The sequence below is a fragment of the Antechinus flavipes genome, chromosome 2 (genome assembly GCF_016432865.1).
Source record: "Antechinus flavipes isolate AdamAnt ecotype Samford, QLD, Australia chromosome 2, AdamAnt_v2, whole genome shotgun sequence".
In the NCBI taxonomy this organism is placed as follows: domain Eukaryota; kingdom Metazoa; phylum Chordata; class Mammalia; order Dasyuromorphia; family Dasyuridae; genus Antechinus; species Antechinus flavipes.
The window spans coordinates 462,388,014-462,407,653 of NC_067399.1; the positions used below are offsets into that span (position 1 = coordinate 462,388,014).

A 19,640-nucleotide genomic window follows, 5' to 3' on the forward strand; every position below is an offset into this window, starting at 1 on the left:
TCACCATCACCCCCTTCCAATGCCCAACCTCAGTGGGGCAGATCTTCACTCTCTTCACTTTTGCTTCTTCTCAAAACAACATCTTCAGGCTCTGCTGTAGTTTCCCCTCTCTGGTTAAAACAAAACACCACAACCTCAAACTGTTTTCCTTCCATGAGGTCTGGTTTTTTCTGTCAAGTTCAACTTGAAAAACAACAACAACAGCAGCACTAATAAAAACCATTCCTGGACAATCTTGACTATTTCTCTTGTATAAAAGTTTATTATCCCAAGTGTCTTACTTTTTCCTTCTAAATACGCATTCCTCTCTGCTTCCCCAACTCACAGATAATTGTCCATTCCCTGAACTCCAGGAGAGATATAAAAAATTCAGGAACAGTTAGTAGGAAGTATTCTAATGAAAGGCTCCATGAACTTGAGATCAGGAAAAATCAGTTTTAATCTCAGCTCAGTCAGTGACTTTGGGCAAATTATTTTACCTCTCTGGCTTGTTTTCTCTCCACCACTAAATCATAAGAACATAGAGGTGGAAGAGAAATTAGAACTCAAATCTAGTCTAGCCTCATTTTGGAGATTATAAAACAGGTCCAGAATGATTTAACAATCTGCGATTTGAGAGTTCATACAGTCCTTAGAGATAGCTAATTTGATATATTCAATTTATAGATTAAGAAATGAGGCCCAGATTGCATAAGTGACTTATACAAGGTAACATAGGCAAGATTTCAATTCAGCAAACATTTGTTAAACACTTATTATGTGCACTAAATGCTGGGGATTCAAAGAGGTGAAAGATTGTTGCTCTCTTCGAGGTGTTTACAATCTAATAGGAGAGACAACATTTACATATCCACATAAATATATACATATATTTACACACAAAAAGCAAGCTATATACAGGGTAAGTAGGAAATAATTAACAGAAGGAAAGTGCTAGAATTAAGAGGGAGTAAAGAAGGTTTCCCGTAGAAGTTAAGATTTTAGGTGAAACTTAAAGGGAGTCAGGGAGATCAGTAGTAGAATAGAGAGAAATCATTCCAGGCAAGGGGAACAATCAGAGGAAAACGTCCAGAGTCAGAACAGTGTCTTGTTTGTAGAATAGCCAGGAGGCCAGTGTCACTACATAGAAGAGTATGGTGTGAAGAGTAAAATATAAAACGACTGGAGGCTGGGTTATGAAGGATCTTCAATGCCAAACAGAGCATTTTGTATTTATTCCTGGAGGTAACAGGGAGCCACTGAGGGGGATAGAAGGGGGTGACTCAATCAGACCAGTGCTTTAGTAAAATCGATTTAATGGATAAATGGAGAATGGAATAGAGTGAGGAGGGACTTGAGAAGGGCTTGTTTCTCAAATTCATAGCATTGGGCCTTGTACACTCTAGGAGCACTGTAGGTATTTATTAAACCTTGTTAAATGGATGAATTGAATGAACCCTGTGGAAACTGTGCAACATAATTATGTTGGTAACTGATATTCCCATTAGAGTAAACTCCATGTGGTCAGGAAACATGTCTATCTTAAACTCTCCATCTCCCTCTGAAACTAGCAAAGTGCTTTATATACAGTAGGTGTTTAATTAAAGCTAGTTTAATGAGTGAATGAATATAGATATTAAAGATTTTCAAAGTGCTTCCCTCACAACCTTGTGAGGCATAGTGTATCCTATCCATTTTCCCCAACAGAGAAATGAGGCTTTGAATTTCAATGGTGTTCTCAAAGCCACAGAGATAGCTAATAATATTAATCAGAATTCTAAAACAAATACCTTGACCTCAAGTCTAGCATTCTTTCCACTACATAAATTGTTAATGAAGCCCTCCTAACTAAATCTTCTTCAGTAATAAGCTTTATGGGATCCCTGAGGATTGAGGTGAGGGCTCTGTGGCCAACCTTTCACTTTACCTGCCCAGACTTTGCTCTTTCCCCAGCATTTCTTAGCTCAAAAAGAGAATATTGCTTTTCCTTGAAGAGCTCATGAGAGAATATCTGACAGGGGCTTATAGTGCTTGGGATGGAAGATAATTTGTCAACTTAATGGGGTCTCCTAAGCAGATGGTTTCATCACTTTTCTTAGCATGGAGTTCACCAATTAACTGTTCTCTGACAGATGACCAGCTGGACTTGAGTTCAATTGGGAAAGCGAAGCATGCCTTTAGGGCCCTAGTCTTTCTCTTTTGTGCTCACTTCCACTGTCAGCAGTTCTACTTCAGGTTCTTATTAGGAAGGAAATCAATCTGACTTTATTAACATTGGTGTTTTAGGTATTTGATGTATTATACCCTTGGGGAAAAAAAAGTTTGAGCATATATCCATTATAGGGAAATAAGTAATGAGAAGCCTAATCAGGCTGCTTAGGCATTTTTAGATCAGTAGCAAAAAGAACTCAGTTTATCTTGAAATAGCTAGTCTGAAGTTAGGAAGGTCTGAATCAACATCTGGTCTCAGACACTTACTAAACTATGAGACCCTGGTTGAATCACTTAAACTCTGACTCAGTTTCTTCACTTGTAAAACAGGTGTAATAGCAGCACCTCCCAGGATTCTATGAGTATCAAATGGTATAATGTTTGTAAAGTACTTAGTATAATACCTAGAACGTAGTAGATGATTATAATACGTGCTTGCCTCCTTCCTTTCTATATCAATTTCTCTATATCATGACTGATGTCTCAATAAACTGATTTCACACACATATTTTTAACATGTTTAACATATATTAGATTGCCATCTAGGGGAAGAGATGGGGGGGAGAGGGAGAAGATAATTTAAAAAATAATAAAGCTATATTTCTCAAATGGAAAAAAATAAATTGGTTTCAGAATATGTGTGTGTGTGTGTGTGTGTGTGTGTGTGTGTGTGTGTGTGTGCAATTAAAGTCTGTGGAAGATTATACCCCTTGATGTAGAAAGGCAGGGCTGAGAGTGGCCCTATTTCTTGATACTGTTTGATGTGTGGTTCTCAATTGATGACTAAATGGGTGATGGAAATATGCAGATTGGACAATGAGTAGTCTACAACAGATTCCAGTGTAGACTGGAATTCAAGAAGGGATAGATGTAATTAAGAATATGTGTGACCCATAGTAAGTGCTTAACTAATGCTTGTTGACTGACTGGAGGAGAAAGGGGGCTCATCATGTTTTACTAGAACAACAAATGAACAGCTTGCTGGCAATCCATGAATATTAATAGAATTAGAGAAAGGTCATATGAAGATCACAATGCAAGATAGTGTGTGATAAGGGTAAAATAAGTAATGGGCCCATCTGTGGGAATTCAGAGGGAGAGAATACTTATTGTTGAAGTTGCTGACCTTGCCTAACTAAAATCATGCTGAAGCATCTGAAGGAGTCAGAATGCCATCTTATTATTGTGGCCCTAGGCATGGAGAAAGGAAAGAAGCTACAAAAGTTTTTTTGATTCACAATGTTACTGAAATATGAAAAATAAAAATAGGTATTTGTGGATTAACTTGGGACCCACTATTTCTAACACTGTTTCTTTGAGAAGGGAGATTTATACCCTATATTATAGTTATGCTAGCTGTCCTCCTGTCCACCTACGTACGTAATCAGATATTTCTAGATTTGATTTTTTTGGCCTTGAGAGGACTTCTATTTATGACTTTTGAATAAACAGAGAGATGGGAAAAGAAGAATTTACTGATCCAGGAATCTACAGATTCTTCTGGCATTTGGTCTACCAAGAACTTTGGGAAACGGCTTGCTATATCTATTTTAGTTCTTCAAGTCTCTATGACTTTTGGTCCTCTTGATTTTTCCCGAGTTCTTGGCAAAGGGAAAATATTATCTTAAGAAATCCAGCTGTGAAGTTAGTTCTTTTCCACATTTAGCATTCACTGATAACTTTCATGTCATGGATGTTCATAAATTGGACATTTGCCAAAACACTTGGGCAGTACTTATCTTTCCTCCCCCCATCTTTTTCCTCTACTCCCTTTTTTGAACATGCTATTTATTTATTTTTAACATTATTTTTAAATTTGGGGTTCCAAATTCTCTCCCTCCTTCCCATCCCTTCCTTTCCCTTAAAAAGTAAGCAACATGATATCATTTGACTGTGTGGAATCATGCAAAATCTGGAGCACCTAGTTGGTGCAATGGATAGAGTACCAGCCCTGAGGAACTAAGTTCAAATTTGGCCTCAGACACTTAACAATTACTAGCTGTGTAACCCCAAGCAATCACTTTACTCTAATCTCCCCCCCAAAAAAAGAAATCATGTAAAATCTATTTCTATATTAGCCATATTTCACACAAAAAACAATCAAGTAGTTATATTTCAATTTACACTTAGAATTCATCAGTTCTCTCTCTGGAGGTGGATAGCATTTTTTTCATCATGAGTTACTGAAATCGTTGGATCAGAGTAGTCAAGCTTTTCACAGTTGATCATCATTACATCACTAAGGAGTTAGAGTGAATAATGATGTTCTGATTCTTTCTGTTCACTTTGCATCAATTCACATAGGTCTTGCCATTTTAAAAAATGAAATCATTTCTTCTCAATTCCTTTAGCATGATAGCACTCCATCACAATCATATGTCACAATTTGTTTAGCCACTCTCCAAGAGGCAACCCCTCAGTTTCCAATTCTTTGCCACCCCAAAAAAGAGCTGCTATAAATATTTTTGTACATAGATGTCTTTTTTCTTTTCTTTGATCTCTTTGTGATATAGTAGTATTGCTGGATGAAAGCGAATGCAGTTTTATAGATGGATAGTACTAGTTACATGAGATCATTAGAGGTAGAAGGAAGCTATGTTAGTTGAAATTCCTTCCAATTTTCCTTCCCTTTTACAATGGAGGAAACTAATATTTAAGAAGGATTAAATGTCTTTTTTCCATGTCACAATAAGCAGTAAACTTAGGATTCAAATCTAGATCTTCTGGTTCTAATTGTGATATGTGTGTGTGTGTGTGTGTGTGTAATTTTTTCAAATTTTTCATTCTGTTTCTCTTTATCATGGCATTTGAGATCTGGAAGGGAAATGACTTCATCAAATATAATGCCCTTCTTTGACAGTTATCTCTGGAAACTGAGACCAGAGAGGGAAAGTGTCCTATCCAAGATCACACACAGAGAGAATCTACTGCATTTGTAGCTCTAAAAGGTAGAAGGGCCTTTAGACTTTCAGAAAGTCATTCATTTCCATCTGTAAAAATGTAGGTTATACTTTAACAAAGTAGACTTAAGGGAATGAATTATAACTTTGGGACAGATGATCTCCACATTTCCTGGAGATATGTGAGCTGACCTGAACCTATTTAGACTGTATATTCAAACACCAATGATATCCAGCACTTAGCTTTCTAGAAACTTTGTTCCTCCTCCAGAGCAATGTCTTTGTTCTTGCTTTGTTCTGCCAAAATCTGTGTCAATGTTGCTGAGCTTGCAAAAAAAAAATAACACATTTTTTTCAAGCACAGTTTAAATGGCAAGAACGGTTTTTAATGGTCACTTTTCTCTTTCCCTGTATTTTCCTCTAAGGAGTGGGCATGTTTGGGTAAGATACTACATTTCAATAGATCTGTTATTTTGGCCCAATGAAGCATTCCTAGGCAGTTTATTTTAGGAAGGGATTCAATTCATTGCTTCTGGTTTCCAATGACTTGAATGTATTTTTCTACATTGTCCCCCAAGGCCATGTTATTGTAGAAAGTTGCAGCTCTTAAAATCATTATCTTATCAAAGCAATTACCCAGAAATAGAAGTGAGGGGGGTTTTGCAAGTTAACTCCAGATTTGAATGCTGAAGAACTTAGGGTAAACGATTTTGAAAAAGTGAAATTATACAATTTTGAGGCCCAAGCAGGAAAGATCTCAGCTCTAGTGGGAAGGGTTTGTTTGGGATCTGACTGGGTTGATCTTTCCACATAGGAACCAGTGGTTGTACAAGAGATGCTAGGCCTTCATTTGCTGTCCCTTCTATCCCAACCCTCTGATGACAGCCTTGGGATTCAAGCCATTTTAGAGAGAAAATAAAGAGTATCTTCTAAGTTCAACTACAAATTTCAAGTCCTCCCTTCTGCCTGGTTTAATTTTCTTGTAAGGCAATGTGGATATCACACCAAGCTGGATTTATCCAACTGTTTTAACAACCATTTAAAAAGATGTCTTCAGAAAATTCTTCTAACTTATCTATAAAATCTTTACATGATGAACAAGTTTCATCTGCAGGCCAATGTTCAATCCAGGTCAGGGAGTCCAAAGGATACACGTATCTGCCAAGAGAAATGAAGATATTTGTCAGCCATAACCATGATCAGCATATACCAGAATAACTTAGTTCCTCTCCATGTTACTTTAAAAAGGAAAACAAACAAAAAACAAAAACCTGAAAAAAATGCCATAACTTGTCATACAAAAACAACCAACTTCTGTTATAAAATACAAGGTTAACAATTCCTTAAATTCCATGACCTACTCTTTCAAGTCATTTCAGGTACACATAGATATGGTCATATATATGATTCCATATAACAGATCCCGTTCTGTTTGCCTAACTTAAAACTCTAAAATTTCCTTATCTGACCATAACCACTTAATAGTCCATGTCTTCCTATGTCTTCCACTTTTTAAACTCATTCCCTACCCTCATTAAGGCTTCCATCCCACTGTTATGAAGAGAGTGAATTACACCCAGAGAGAGGACTATGGGAACTCAATGTCGTTCACAACATAGCATTTTTACTCTTTTTGTTGTTGTTTGCTTGCATTTTATTTTCTTTCTCATTTTTCCTATTTGATTTGATTTTTCTTGTGAAGCAAGATAATTGTATAAATATGGATGCATGTAATTGGATTGGATGCATGGTATATTTTTACCATGTTTAATCTATATTGGATTACTTGTTCTCTAGGGAAGGGGGTGTGAGAAGGGGAGAAAATGGAATACAAGATTTTGCAAGGGTTAATATTGAAAAATTACCCATGCATATGTTTTGAAAATAAAAAGCTTTAATTTAAAAAAAGGCCTCTATCCCTTCTCGGGCCATTGCCCGTGCTCTGACTTACCTCCCTTCATTTCCAATTTTGATCCAATTCAACTCAACATTTTCTGTATTCTTGGGTGCTTTGTCTCCTTGTACTATTGACATTTATCCCATGTTAATTTAAATCTCAGCCTTGGATCATTCCCACCCTCTGACTCCTCTGTTCCTTTTCACATGCCATTAAAGAGAGCTGGAGGAAATCATACTACTATATTGGCTGAATACTTTGTAAATTCATGTCATCAATCTTTGGAGGCAAGAAGGCCTTTATTCTCCCTTTATTGATTCCCTCATCCATTTCTGACAAAAGTTTTTCCAAATCTTTTCTTCTCAAAACTTCCATATTTTTACTTCTCCTTTCCCAGTTGAAGTCCTTGTCTGCTATTTTATTGAGAAAATTGAGACCATTTGATGTGAACTCATTCTTCTCTCATTCTCTTTTCAGAAAAGTTTAAATTTCTACTTTCTACTCTTTTTCTTCATTTCCCCAATCTCTGACAGTTGGATGGCCTTCTTTCTTGCCTGGGCTAATCCACTCACATGTTCTTTTGACCTCATCTTTTGTCTTCTCCAGTAGATTTCAAACATACCTCTCTGCTCCACTCTTCACTTTCTCCCTATTTACTAGCTCCTCTGTCACTGATTTCAAAAACAGCCAAGTCTCCCACATCCTTCAAAAGCAATCACCATAAAACCTTCTCATTAGATCCAACTCCCCTCTCAAACTATCATCCTATTGATCTCCTTTGTTTTATAATCAAACCATTGCTACTCTCTATACTCATTATCTCTGCTTTTACTCTCACTCACTCAACTCTTTATAATCTATCTTCTGATCTCAGCATTAATTGCTTTCTTCAAAGTTACCAATGATCTTCTAACTTCCAAATCTAAAGGAATTTTTTTTTAAACCAAGCCTTCTCTATGCTGTACGTGTCACTGTTGTCCACCTTTTCCTCCTGAACAGTATTTCCTCTTTGAGCTTTTGTGAACTGTTTTCTTTTGGGTGCTCTCATATCTACCTAAAGAATTTCTCCTTTTCAGTTTCCTCTGCTGGATTGTAATGTCTTCTAATGATGGCTTTTCCTAAGGTTCTATGCTGGGCTCTCTTCTCACTCTATATCAGCCCCTTCTGATCTTGTTAACTCCCATGGTTTTAATTAATATCAATATTTATAGCCCTATTCTCTCCCCTGAGCTTTAGTCCCTTATCTATAATTGGCCTTGGTTTTTAAAGAACAATGACATTATGGGTGATATCTTGAATTGGATGTGACTTGGATATAATTGGATATGAGTGAAGCAGTTGTACAAAGTGATCAGCCTTATTCTTTTTTCCTGAGTCATTGAAGTGTAGAGCCAAGACTAAAGTCAAGGAAGGCTGATGATGGTCCAGGATGAAATAGGTGACATCTTCAATGTCTCACCAACCTCTAAATGATCCACAGCACCTGTTTCTAGCACCGCCTTGGCCACTGGAACAAATTGTTCTTATTCATCCATTCTATCAGAGGAGGTCTTCTCATGTATGGGAAGACATCCCCTTAACTCACTGACATGTTTAAGGTCTGTCAGTTACCCTCAACCTGGTTTAGCCCCATCTGCTGAGGTGATTTTACTGGGGTATGGCCACTGCATACTACAGCTTCTTGGAGTCACAGATGAGAGTTGGGTAAAATAAGGGGAGACCAAGAATAGATGAGTGGCCATGAAAAGGGCCTCATACAAGAGGTGCTAGCTCTCTCTGAACACCCCATATTTTCTGTCTGATGTTCTGTGTCCTGTGAATCAGTCAAATTGGCCTCCTCAATATTCTTTATGTTTTCTTACTGTTCAGTTGTTTTTTAGACATGTCTGACTTTTTGTGACCCCATTGGGGGTTTTCTTAGGAAAGATACTAGAGTGGTTTGCCATTTTCTTCTTTAGCTTGTTTTACAGATGAGAAAACTGAGATATACATGGTTAAGTGACTTATCTGGGATCATGCATCTAGTAAATATCTAAGGCTGGATTTGGACTCGGGGAGATGAGTCTTCCAGAATCTATACTTGTCACGATACCACCTGGTTGCTATAGTTCCTTACATGTAAGACTTCATTTCCCATCTCTGGGCCTCTGCCTCAAAGAAACCCTCTCTTCCTTCAACCCTCAAATAGCACATTCTACATGAAGCCTTTGCTGACCCATTCAATTGCTGGTGATCTTTCAAACAATGTTGTATCTAACTATTTTTATTGATTCATATTCATTCTGCATACTCTTTTCTATGTTCTTGTTTTCCCTATTAGCATGTGAGTTTCTTGAGAGTGAGTGGTATTTTGGTTTTGGGGTTTCTATCAAATTATACTCATCAAATTCTTTGACTGATGACTTTCATTCTTCTACATGAGTGCTTACATATCCCATTTAGCAAGTCTCTCTCCTTGAAGCAGCCATTGTACAGAACACATTTGAGAATTCAGATAAAAGAAAAAAAGTCTTCAAATTTATGTATTTCTCTCAGCAGACTAGGCTTAGAATGATGCTCAGGCCTTCAACCATACCGTTATTGGTAAAGTAAGAGTAAAATCACCAGAAGACAAACAGACAGCACAGGAAAAGACAGGAAAATGAAGAAACAGTGAAGTGGATGTAGAGAGAATCAGCTGAGAAATAGTCCTCACACATATCAACCCCGACATGTTCCTACTTCCCACCAAAAGCCTCCATTTTGTTGCATGGGAATTAACTGTTATTCTTAGCAGTGATCCTAAATCATTGCAACTAATGAAATTGTGTTCTCTACATACTATTTAATAAGGCAAGGGGAATATTTTATAAAAGATATGTGGTAGGATTGCAGATATCTAAAGAACTCATTTATATTCCAGTCTTCATTCTCATGGAATCCTAGATAAGTGGAGCATTGCTACATTTTTTTTCAAAATTGTAAAAAAAAAATGTCATTTATAGCAATTCCTATATTATTAACACTAAAGGAGGTGAGTTGTAGTTACATCAGAGTTACCCATATTAAATCAACGAACACTAAAGTTGCGGGGATTTCATGCAGGTCAGAATGAACATTACCTTCCTATTAGAACAGTTATGTTTTGGAGCTCACACTCCAAGCACTAGTGACTTACGTGAAACTGAAATTGTGTTTTATTTGAAGAGCTTCCTTTCCCATGATCAAATACTGACTCCCCTTTTTAATGTCAATGTTAGCACATGTGTCCTTCTTAATGAAGATGACATCAGCATTTTTCTGAGCAAGAGCTTTTCCTGTAAAACAAAGTAGGAAAGTGAATGTCCTGACACCCTGGTATTGTCAAGATTCCCATCCTCCCAAGTCCCTCATCCCCATATGCATCATGCTCTCCAGAGCAAATCATAGCGAAATAGGTGGTATGTTAATACTTAGATTTAAAACTTGCCCTTGCTCCTTATTATCTATGGCCAAGTCAATATGAGGATGATATTAATAATAACTAACAATTATATAGCACTTTACAATGTATAAAGCAATTTACACATCGCAGTTGATCCAACAATCCTGGGAGATAAGTGATATTTTTGTTTCCATTTAATATATGAATCAACTGAGACTGAGAGAGTTTAAGTGATTTTCCCAGGTCTATATAGTTAATAAGTGAGGTGGGATTTGAACACAGGTATCTCTAGCTTCTATCCATTTTACGCACTCTATCCATTTTGCAACCTAACTACCCCTCTCAGTTTCAGCTTCCTTATCTGAGAAATGAGGGAGCTGGGCTCTGAAGTGTTCCCCCCATCTCTAAACCAATGAACTCTTTGAGCATCATGAACCAGCCCAAATCCTGCCTTCTTTGTAAATCCTTGATTTCTCCAGGACCAGTACTGTCCCTTGGCACTAACATAGCACTTGATTTCTACCTTTCCTATGAAGCTGACCCATTCTTCTCTTTTAAAATTCTTTGGTCTCTGTCTTATCTCTCCTACTAGTCTATAAGTTCCTTGAGGGCAGGGAGGCCACATGATATAGTGGAAAGTGCCCTGGAGCCTAAATGTGAGTGTCAGCTCTGCTATTATCACATGTGATTTTAGTTTAGCTGTTTCCTCTCCATAGGATTCAGGATCCTTATCTATGAAATGGGGAGAAGGTAAGAGGGTTTGTACCAACTGATCTGGAAGATTCCGTCTAGTTTAAAATCTGTGATTCTATTTACTTTCTTATTTTTCTTTATAATTCTCCCAGTACCCAACACCAAGGAGAAGAATGAGAACTTCTGGTACATGGGGTGAACATCGCCAAATGCACCTGAGAACACCCACCACTATAAGGGATGGGGATGGAAGGAGGTCCCCGGTCTTCTGCTAGGAAAGTTGCCCCTAGGGAGATGGGGCAGAGGAGGGTGGAAAATGGGGATAGGAGGGGAAGCTCATCATCTGGAAGCATGTGTTTCTATCTAATTATTGAGCCAGATGCTAAACTCAGGAGTATCTATCTGCTAGAAGAGCACAAGTATCAATATCCTGTAAATTTTGGGGAAAGCTTCATTTGCAAAACCTTAGCTATGGCAGAGAAGTATAGCAAGTACTCAGCTAACATTTGTTGCATGAATAAATATGTTCTCACCAGTCTTGTAAATATCCAGAAGGGTCGCAGTGTACTTAACAAAACTATTTTCTTGAGCAATGGATAAAATCTCGACTTTATAAACTAAAAAAGAAAAAGAAAACAAACAATTGAGATACTTCCTCTGAAAAAGCAACACTATATCATTATAGAATTTTAGTAAGCTTTAAAAATACTGAGATATCTTAATTGCCTATAAACTAGGATAATTATAAAACTGATACTTTGTTTCTGAGGAATTAAATTTAATTATTGAAAGGCCAATGACATATTTCTCATGATCTTAAAATATCACTTTAGTCATACATAGTGGTTACTTCTTGTTTTCAGCTGCCAACTTTTCCTGACCTCATTTGGAGTTTTCTTGGCAAAGACAGTGGTCTGCTATTTACTTGTTCAGCTCATTTTACAAATGAGGAATCTGAGACAAACATGGTTAAGTTATATGCCCAGGGTCACATAGCTTGTAAGTATCTGAATTCAGATTTGAACTCAGATCTTCCTGATTCTAGCATTCAAACTATCCACTGTGTCATGGAGTGGCCAATTCCTGCTTCTGGGGAAGCTGAAGTAGCACACTGCTTGGACTCAGGAATTCTGAGATGCAACAGGACCAGAGCTGATTCAGATACCTGTACTAAGATCATCATCAACATGATGAGTCCCTAGGACATGGGGAGAGGAGAACCAAGGAGAGGCCTAAGGAGAAGGAAACTAGCCCAGATTAGGAATAAAGCAGATCAAAGTTCCCCTGCTGAATTGGAAATTGAATAGATGCAGTTGGGGAATGGTTGAACAAGCCACATATATGTATATAATGGAATATTATTTGTTCTATAAGAAATAAGCAGGCTAATTTCAGGAAAGCCTGGAAAGAGTTATATGAACTAATGCTTAGTGAAATGAGCAGAACTAGGAAAATATCATACACAGTAATAGGAAGATTAAATAGCAAGATGATCCACTATGATGGACTTAGCAACAGAGCAATCCAAGACAATTCCAATAGACTTGAGATGGCAAATGCCATTCACATCCAGAACGAGAACTATGGAGATTGAATTTGGAGCAAATTGTACGATTTTCACCTTTTTTTTTTTTTGGCTTATTTTCTCTTTTTCTTGCATTTTCCCTTTTGTTCCGATTTTTCTTTCACAACATGATTTATAACTAATATATTTAAAATGTTTACGCATGCATAATCTATATCCGATTGCTTGTTGTCTTGGGAAGGAGGGAGATAAAAGAAGGAAGGAGAAAAACTTGGAACTTAAAATCTTATAAAAGTGAATGTTGAAAGGTATCCTTACATGAAATTGGAAAAATAAAATACTATTGAGAAAAGAAAAACAATAACCAAAAGTTTCCATGCTGGTCAGCAGGTATCCATCAGTTTGGTTTAAATAGGGAGACTCAGTTTCCTAGATATATACACACACCTCTCTTTTGGGGATTTCATTATCTTTTTGATAAACCTTAGCTTGGGCTAATAAGAATAAGGGTCTCATTAATTTCAAGTATCTTTTTTCTACATTTTCTAGGATCAGAAATATAAAGACACGTCCAATATTGTGAAGTTTAAAAGAAACCTCATCTAAAGGCTATACAATCTTCACATTATAATATAATTGTTTGCTTTTTCAAGTAGATAGGAGGGAAAGACAGAATTTGGAATTCAAAAAATTTTTTCAAAGGAATGTTCAAAATTTTTCTTTACATTTAATTGATAAAAAATACAATTTAAAAATTCTTAAAGGCATGCAAACCCATTGCTTAAGGTGGGAGAGGGTCCTTAGTTTTGTCCTCAATTATACTTGATGATGCTTTCATGATGTGAGATATTTTCTGCTTCTTCTTCTTTTTTTTAATTTGCAGAGGCAATTGGGATTAAGTGACTTGCCCAGGGTCACACAATTAGGAAGTGTTAAGTGTCTGAGGCTAAATTTGAATTCAGGTCCTCCTGACTTCAGGGTTGGTGCTCTATTCACTGTGTCACCTAGCTGCTCCTTCTTGCTTCTTTTATGTCCAACAAATCTATAGAGTTTCTGCATTTTCAGACCATTTCTCTTTAGGGTGAACATGAGAAAGATGAGAATTAGAGAGTAGAGAATAGGAAATGCTTCCATTGCTAGTGAGAGGAAAGAGCAATTAAATTTTAGTTTTGTTGTGAATTTGCTATCTTTAGAAAAAACTAACAAAGTCAAACAAATTCACACTGGATTTTCTTCCTTTTGCTTTAAATTATATAGCTAAAGAGGCAGCTAGGTGGTTCAGTGAGTAGAGCACCAGTCCTGAAGTCAGGAGGACCTGAGTTCAAATTTGGTCTCAGACACTTAACACTTCCCAGCTGTGTGACCCTGGGCAAGTCACTTAACCCCAATTGCCTCAGCAAAAAAAAAAAAAAATTATATAGCTAAAGTTTAAGGTATGAGTAACTGTCATATTAAGACAACATTTCCTCTTTAACTTATTTAAAAGTCTGCAAAGGATCTTTGCTAAGTACAATATCTGAGGCAGTGTGGTGTCAGCAGGAGGGGCACTCAGAGTAGGTCTAATTAAAGTTCTGTTCCTGACTACTTATGTGTCTTTGAAGTAGACATTTTCCTTCTTTAGGACTGCAAAATGGAGGGTTTGGATTAGCAGGACACTAGAGACCTAAAGCTCTTTCATTCTGTGACCTAACATTTCATGTTCTAACAAATCTTTGTATTTTCACATTCTAGGACAACCCCTTTCCAACTGGGACAAGAAGAACAAATAAAAGCAACTATAAACCACCCATGTTGTATATCTGTGTAAAAATTCAGTCTGAATGCCATTCTTCCATTAAAATGCACCAGACCTTCAGGGCAGGCAAGAGGAATGAAACTGAATGTTGTTTGTTTTTGTTTTTTATAAATGCGTATGAGATTTATTTTCCAAATTTTTTTTTTTTTTTTACTTTTTATGTTTGAAGTTTTCTTTTTTTTTTCATTGAAATTCCAGAGTTGCCTTTGACCCTTCTGAATCAGTGGGCAACACACATTCCCCAAACATTATTTCTCTGTGGTATCTGAAAAGCTCTCTTGGAATAAATTTTCATCTTTGCAATCCAAAGGAATTCAATGGGGTAAAGTGTCTCAGTTGTGCGTGCACGTCAGCCTTATTACTACTAATGGAAATCACATTTCTCCACTGAAGGACACACAATTGGGAAATGATGGCTTTGCTTCAAAAAAGAACACATAGGATATTGTAGCCATATAATCTCTGTACTTAATTTTTGGTCTTTCTAAATGTCCTACCAAATTTTCTATTCTTGAGTTTCATTTTCACAGGAAAGTAGACTGAATCATACAACATAATGGAAAAGACAGTGGGATTTAGGTCAGAATGCCTGGGTTTAAATCCTAGCTCATACTAGCCTTGATATCTTAGAGAAGTTATTTCACCACTCTGAGTTCAGTTTTCTCAAAACCTGTTAAATGAGGGCATAATACATGTTCATTATCTAACTTACAGGTTGTTGCAAGGAAAGAATGACAGAAATGTGTGCCATTAGACCCATATCATGGGTTTGATAACACTTGCACCACCTACTTAATAGAGTAATTATGAGGATAAAATGAGATAATGTATGCAAAGTGTTAGAGAAATGTGAATTATTGCTTAGACTTACCATATGCAATGTCTTCTTGGCAGGCTGCCTCCTTTCTGGCATCTGCAGAAATTGTTAAGTCTAACATTTTCTTCATTTGCCCACAATCTGCTGTTGGTATGGTTTGTTGTTGGTTTTTTTCAAGAAATAGATAGAGTCAGTATGCGGCAATAACATCACAAGCTTTTTTTTCCCATGGGCTCATGTTCAACCCAGTACAATTTTGTAATCCCTTAGTTCCTGAGCTCCTACCCAGAATAGTAGAGCATTTCTGAAGGAATAAGTAGCTCTATTATCAACAGGTCCTTGCCTGATACCTTATACATAGTAGGCATTTAATAAGTTTTTGTTGGGTTGGCCTAAAAGGTACATAACTTTCATAGTTGATTATTGCTCCATTGCATTGGAGTCCACATGATCTATCTAAAATTGAAGGCCCTCCCCAATAAGACTCCATCCTGTTTTTCTTACCTTCATTTCACACTACTTCCAATCATGTCCTTTCTACTCTAACCAAACTAGACCAACTGTTAACCCCACATACAAAGCTTATTTTCCTACTCCTGCACCTTTATTCGCAGTGCTTTCTATACTCCGAATGCCTATCTTCTTCTCTATTTGTTGAATCCTATTCATCCTTCAAAGTCCAGCTCAAATCACACTCCTCCAAGAAACCTCATTGGATCTCACAGCTAGAACTGACCTCTCCCTGTCTGAGTACATACCACCTTCTGCCACATATGTATCTGTCATATTCTACTTTGTCTAATAGTTATTTGGGCATAGATTTATCTCCCCTATTGAACTATAAATTCCTTGAGGTCAAAGGGACTTTGTCTTACTTTTATATCTTTTCTGGGGCCTAACTAAGACCTTATAGGGACTGAAAGGTTTTTGAATGAACTATTTTATTGATAATTTGGTGAAAAGTCATATTCTTTGAAGAACTAAATGTTATGATATAAAAAGAAGAAAATATCCTAACAAAGTAGCAGTATTTAATTAGGCATTTATTAAGAACTTACTATGTGCCAGACCTATGTTAAGTGCTGAGAAAACAAAAAAAAAAAAAAAGCAAAAACATTCCCTGCCCTTAAGGAATTCACATTCTATTAAGATAGACAACATGCAAATAACTAGGTCCACTAAAATATATACAGTGGGAATGAATATAATCACAGAGGGAAGGCACTAGCAGATGAAAAAATGACAAAAGGCTGCTTATAGAAAGTGAGATTTGAGCTAAGTCTTGAAGAAAGTCAGGGAAGCCAACAGGTAGATGGAAGGAAGGAGAGCATTCTAGGCAGATAAAACCATGGAGACAAAAGGTGAAGTGTTGCACAGTCCAGTGTAAATGGATTGTAGAGTGTGTAGAAAAGAGTAAAGATTTGGGATCAAGAAATAGCATTTGGAAGAAAAATATTTCAGCCCATTACCAATGTCTATGCCTTTGGTGAATTCTTGGTTAAACTGCACTCTAGTAGTGTCTGAAGAGCTGAATAGAATCATTATCATTAAGGAAATTAGACTCGGTAGGGGTCTTGTTGTCTCAACTAACAATTAATCAAGAAATGTTTATTGAGCATCTCTAGTGTGGAGCACTGTGCAACAGCATCGTAGAGAGGCAGAAGAATTGAGTATTAGTGTCAGCTCTTCACTAATTCTCTGTGTGACCTTTAGTAAGATATACCACTTCTCAGATTTAGTTTCTTCTTTTGTAAAATAAGGAGGGCAGATTAGATCACTTCAAAAGTTCTTTCTAGCTTTAAAATTCTTTGTTAAATTTCTTTCTAGCACTCATACTCTTTAGATTTAGATCCACTGTAATAGCATTGACTTGGGCTATATAGAGATGCTTAAAAAATTTAATACATCCTTGTTAACTAGCTGATAACCTGCTGAAGAGTGAAAGATTGGTACCTCAAAACTCCTCTGACTGAGTTGATGGAAGTGTCTACTTTTTTAGTATTATAGAGAGGGGAATCTGATTAACATCCAATTGCAAAATGAGCCACATTCAGCTAAGAAAATATCTTTTCTTTTGGATTGTAAACTAGTTTAAATTATTTGCATAAGCTTTTCCTCATTGGTGGAGAATGGTTACTCAGTGCTCCATGACTATATAAGTCATGTTGACAATCTATGGGAAAGGAGGAATTCCAATTCTTCTAGAGATCTGAGAGAGAATACTTTAGGCTGTAGGCTTTCTTCAAGGATCTGGTACCTCTACATGTTGGCTTTTCCCCAGACTCTTTCCCTCCTGGGACTTCTCCCTGAAGAGAGCCTAGAATCATATGTGTCTTTTTTCAGTATCAAAAACCAGAAGAAATAGGACCTCTCCTTTCCCAGGCTCTCAACAGCTCTGTCCCTCATACAGGAATGAAGCATTGAGGAGATCTTGATATAATAAAGTTTTCGCATAAATTTTGAACCCAGGTTACATAGGAAATTATGGGTAGAAACTTTGGTCAGGATGACCTCAAATCTCCAGTCTTGAGTTCAAACTTGGCCTCCAACACTTATTAGCTGTGTGATCCTGGACAAAACATTAAACTTGTGTTTTCTTAACTATAAAATGGGGATAACAATAGAATTTATTTCACAAGGTTGTTGTAAGAATCAAATGAAATACTACTTATCAAAAGTGTTTAGAATAATCAAGTTTTTATTCCAAATTGTGATTAATGTTGCCCCAAGCCTCAGATCCTCCATATTGTTATTTTTTTTTAAATTCTGCCCAGGGGTTCAGATTGTGTATGATGGAGTGATTCTAAAACAAAAACAAAAAACAAGAGTAGGAAAAGGTAAAAGGGAGCAATTATATTATAAAAATGGGGTGTGAGAGGAAGAACAGAGTAAATAGGTGGGGGTGAAGGACTGGTAATGTTGGAACTTTACTCTCATATAGTTAAAGAGGCAACAGGATATACATCTGGAAAGGTGAAGAAGTCTTCTGAACTTGTAAAGAAATGAGAAAGTTGGGATTCAGAGAGGGGAGGAGTTTTGAAGGGATGGTGAGGTTTGGGGATAGGAGGATGGGAGGGAAAAGATAAGGTAACAGGGATAGGGTAAAAAAAGAAGCTGGAAAAGAAAAGGTGAGTAAATATAAGATGGAGGGAAATTCACAAAGAACAATGATAACTTTGAATGTGAATGGGATGTTTATAGTAGCTCTTTGTGGTGGTAAAAAACTGGAAATTGCAAGGATCTCTATTAATAGGGGAATGGCTTTATGAGTTGTGGTGTGTGATTGTGATGGAATACTATTGTGCTATAAAAACTGATGAGCTCAATGATCTTAAGAAAAATATGGAAAAGACTTGCATGAAATGGTGAAGAGCAAAGTGAACAGAACCAAGAGAACACTGAATATAGTAACAGCAATATGGTTTTAAGAACGACTTTGAGCAACTAAGTCATTTTGACTATTATAAATATAAAAATTAAAAATAAAAGACATATGAAGATACTATCTGCATCCAGAGAAAGGACTGATAAAGGATATATAGAATAATTTTGCATAAATATATATTATATATATATGCTATTTATGGCAGGACAGAACAGAGGGAAGGGAAGAAAAAAAGGAAAAAAAGAAATTTAGATGATAACTTTATTATATATTTATTGTGAGCAATCTTCTTTTTTACTATAATATGTTATTAAAATGTTTATTTTAGTCTAGCAATTAAAAATAAAATAAATGTAAAAATAAATAAATAAACTTGTGCATAGGGAGGGGGAGTGCTTAGAAGAGTGCCCGGCATATAGTAGGCTATATAGAAATGTTTGTTCCTTTACTTGCCCTTCCTTAATATTACAAAAATAAGCACTTTAAGTAGAATTTACCTTCCACACAGCCACAGAATGATCCTTCACATACTTTTTTCAGGTTGCTCTGAAGAAGGCTATAAAATACAGTGCATTGTTTATCTGAAACAAAGAGAGAATTAAGAAGATAATGAGAAGAGTTCAAATATTTAACATAGTTACCTGAGTTTCTTACTTCCTATCAAATCATAGAGGGAAGGATAGGAGTACAAAGAGAGCTTTTCTAATTTGAGGGCCCAGAAAATAGTATGAATCCCTGTGATGACATGAGTTTCTTCAGTGGTATGCTGGTAAACATTTAAAAACCAGATTTCTAAAAATATTATGCATCACATACTTTTAAGTTTAACCTATAATGTTAGCATTTTTTCCATTGCTTTCTGAAGTCAAAACAATCAAGTCTTGAATTACAGCATTTGCTGATTTTTGAAGTATAAATGTTCACAATGAAAATGTAACCATTGTTTTCCAGCATACTTCTAAGAAGTTGTACAAATATAGATGAAAGGCATTTGCTCTTTTATCCTCTGGAACATGCATATCATATCTCGCTAGA

The 19,640-nt window shown here is 36.4% G+C and overlaps 1 protein-coding gene across 1 annotated transcript in view; it reads right to left on the reverse strand.

Moving 5' to 3' along the window:
* Window positions 1–5,454: 5,454 nt before the first annotated feature.
* Window positions 5,455–19,640, reverse strand: part of C5 (complement C5) — a 116,898-nt gene continuing 102,712 nt past the window's right edge. Inside the window, exons 37-41 of the mRNA XM_051979541.1 lie at window positions 19,103–19,186; window positions 15,275–15,364; window positions 11,617–11,700; window positions 10,145–10,283; window positions 5,455–6,248 (exon numbers count right to left, since the gene is read on the reverse strand). Coding sequence (XP_051835501.1) covers window positions 6,119–6,248; window positions 10,145–10,283; window positions 11,617–11,700; window positions 15,275–15,364; window positions 19,103–19,186 — 527 coding nt within the window. The 3' untranslated portion in view covers window positions 5,455–6,118. The remainder of the gene's footprint in view (window positions 6,249–10,144; window positions 10,284–11,616; window positions 11,701–15,274; window positions 15,365–19,102; window positions 19,187–19,640) is intronic.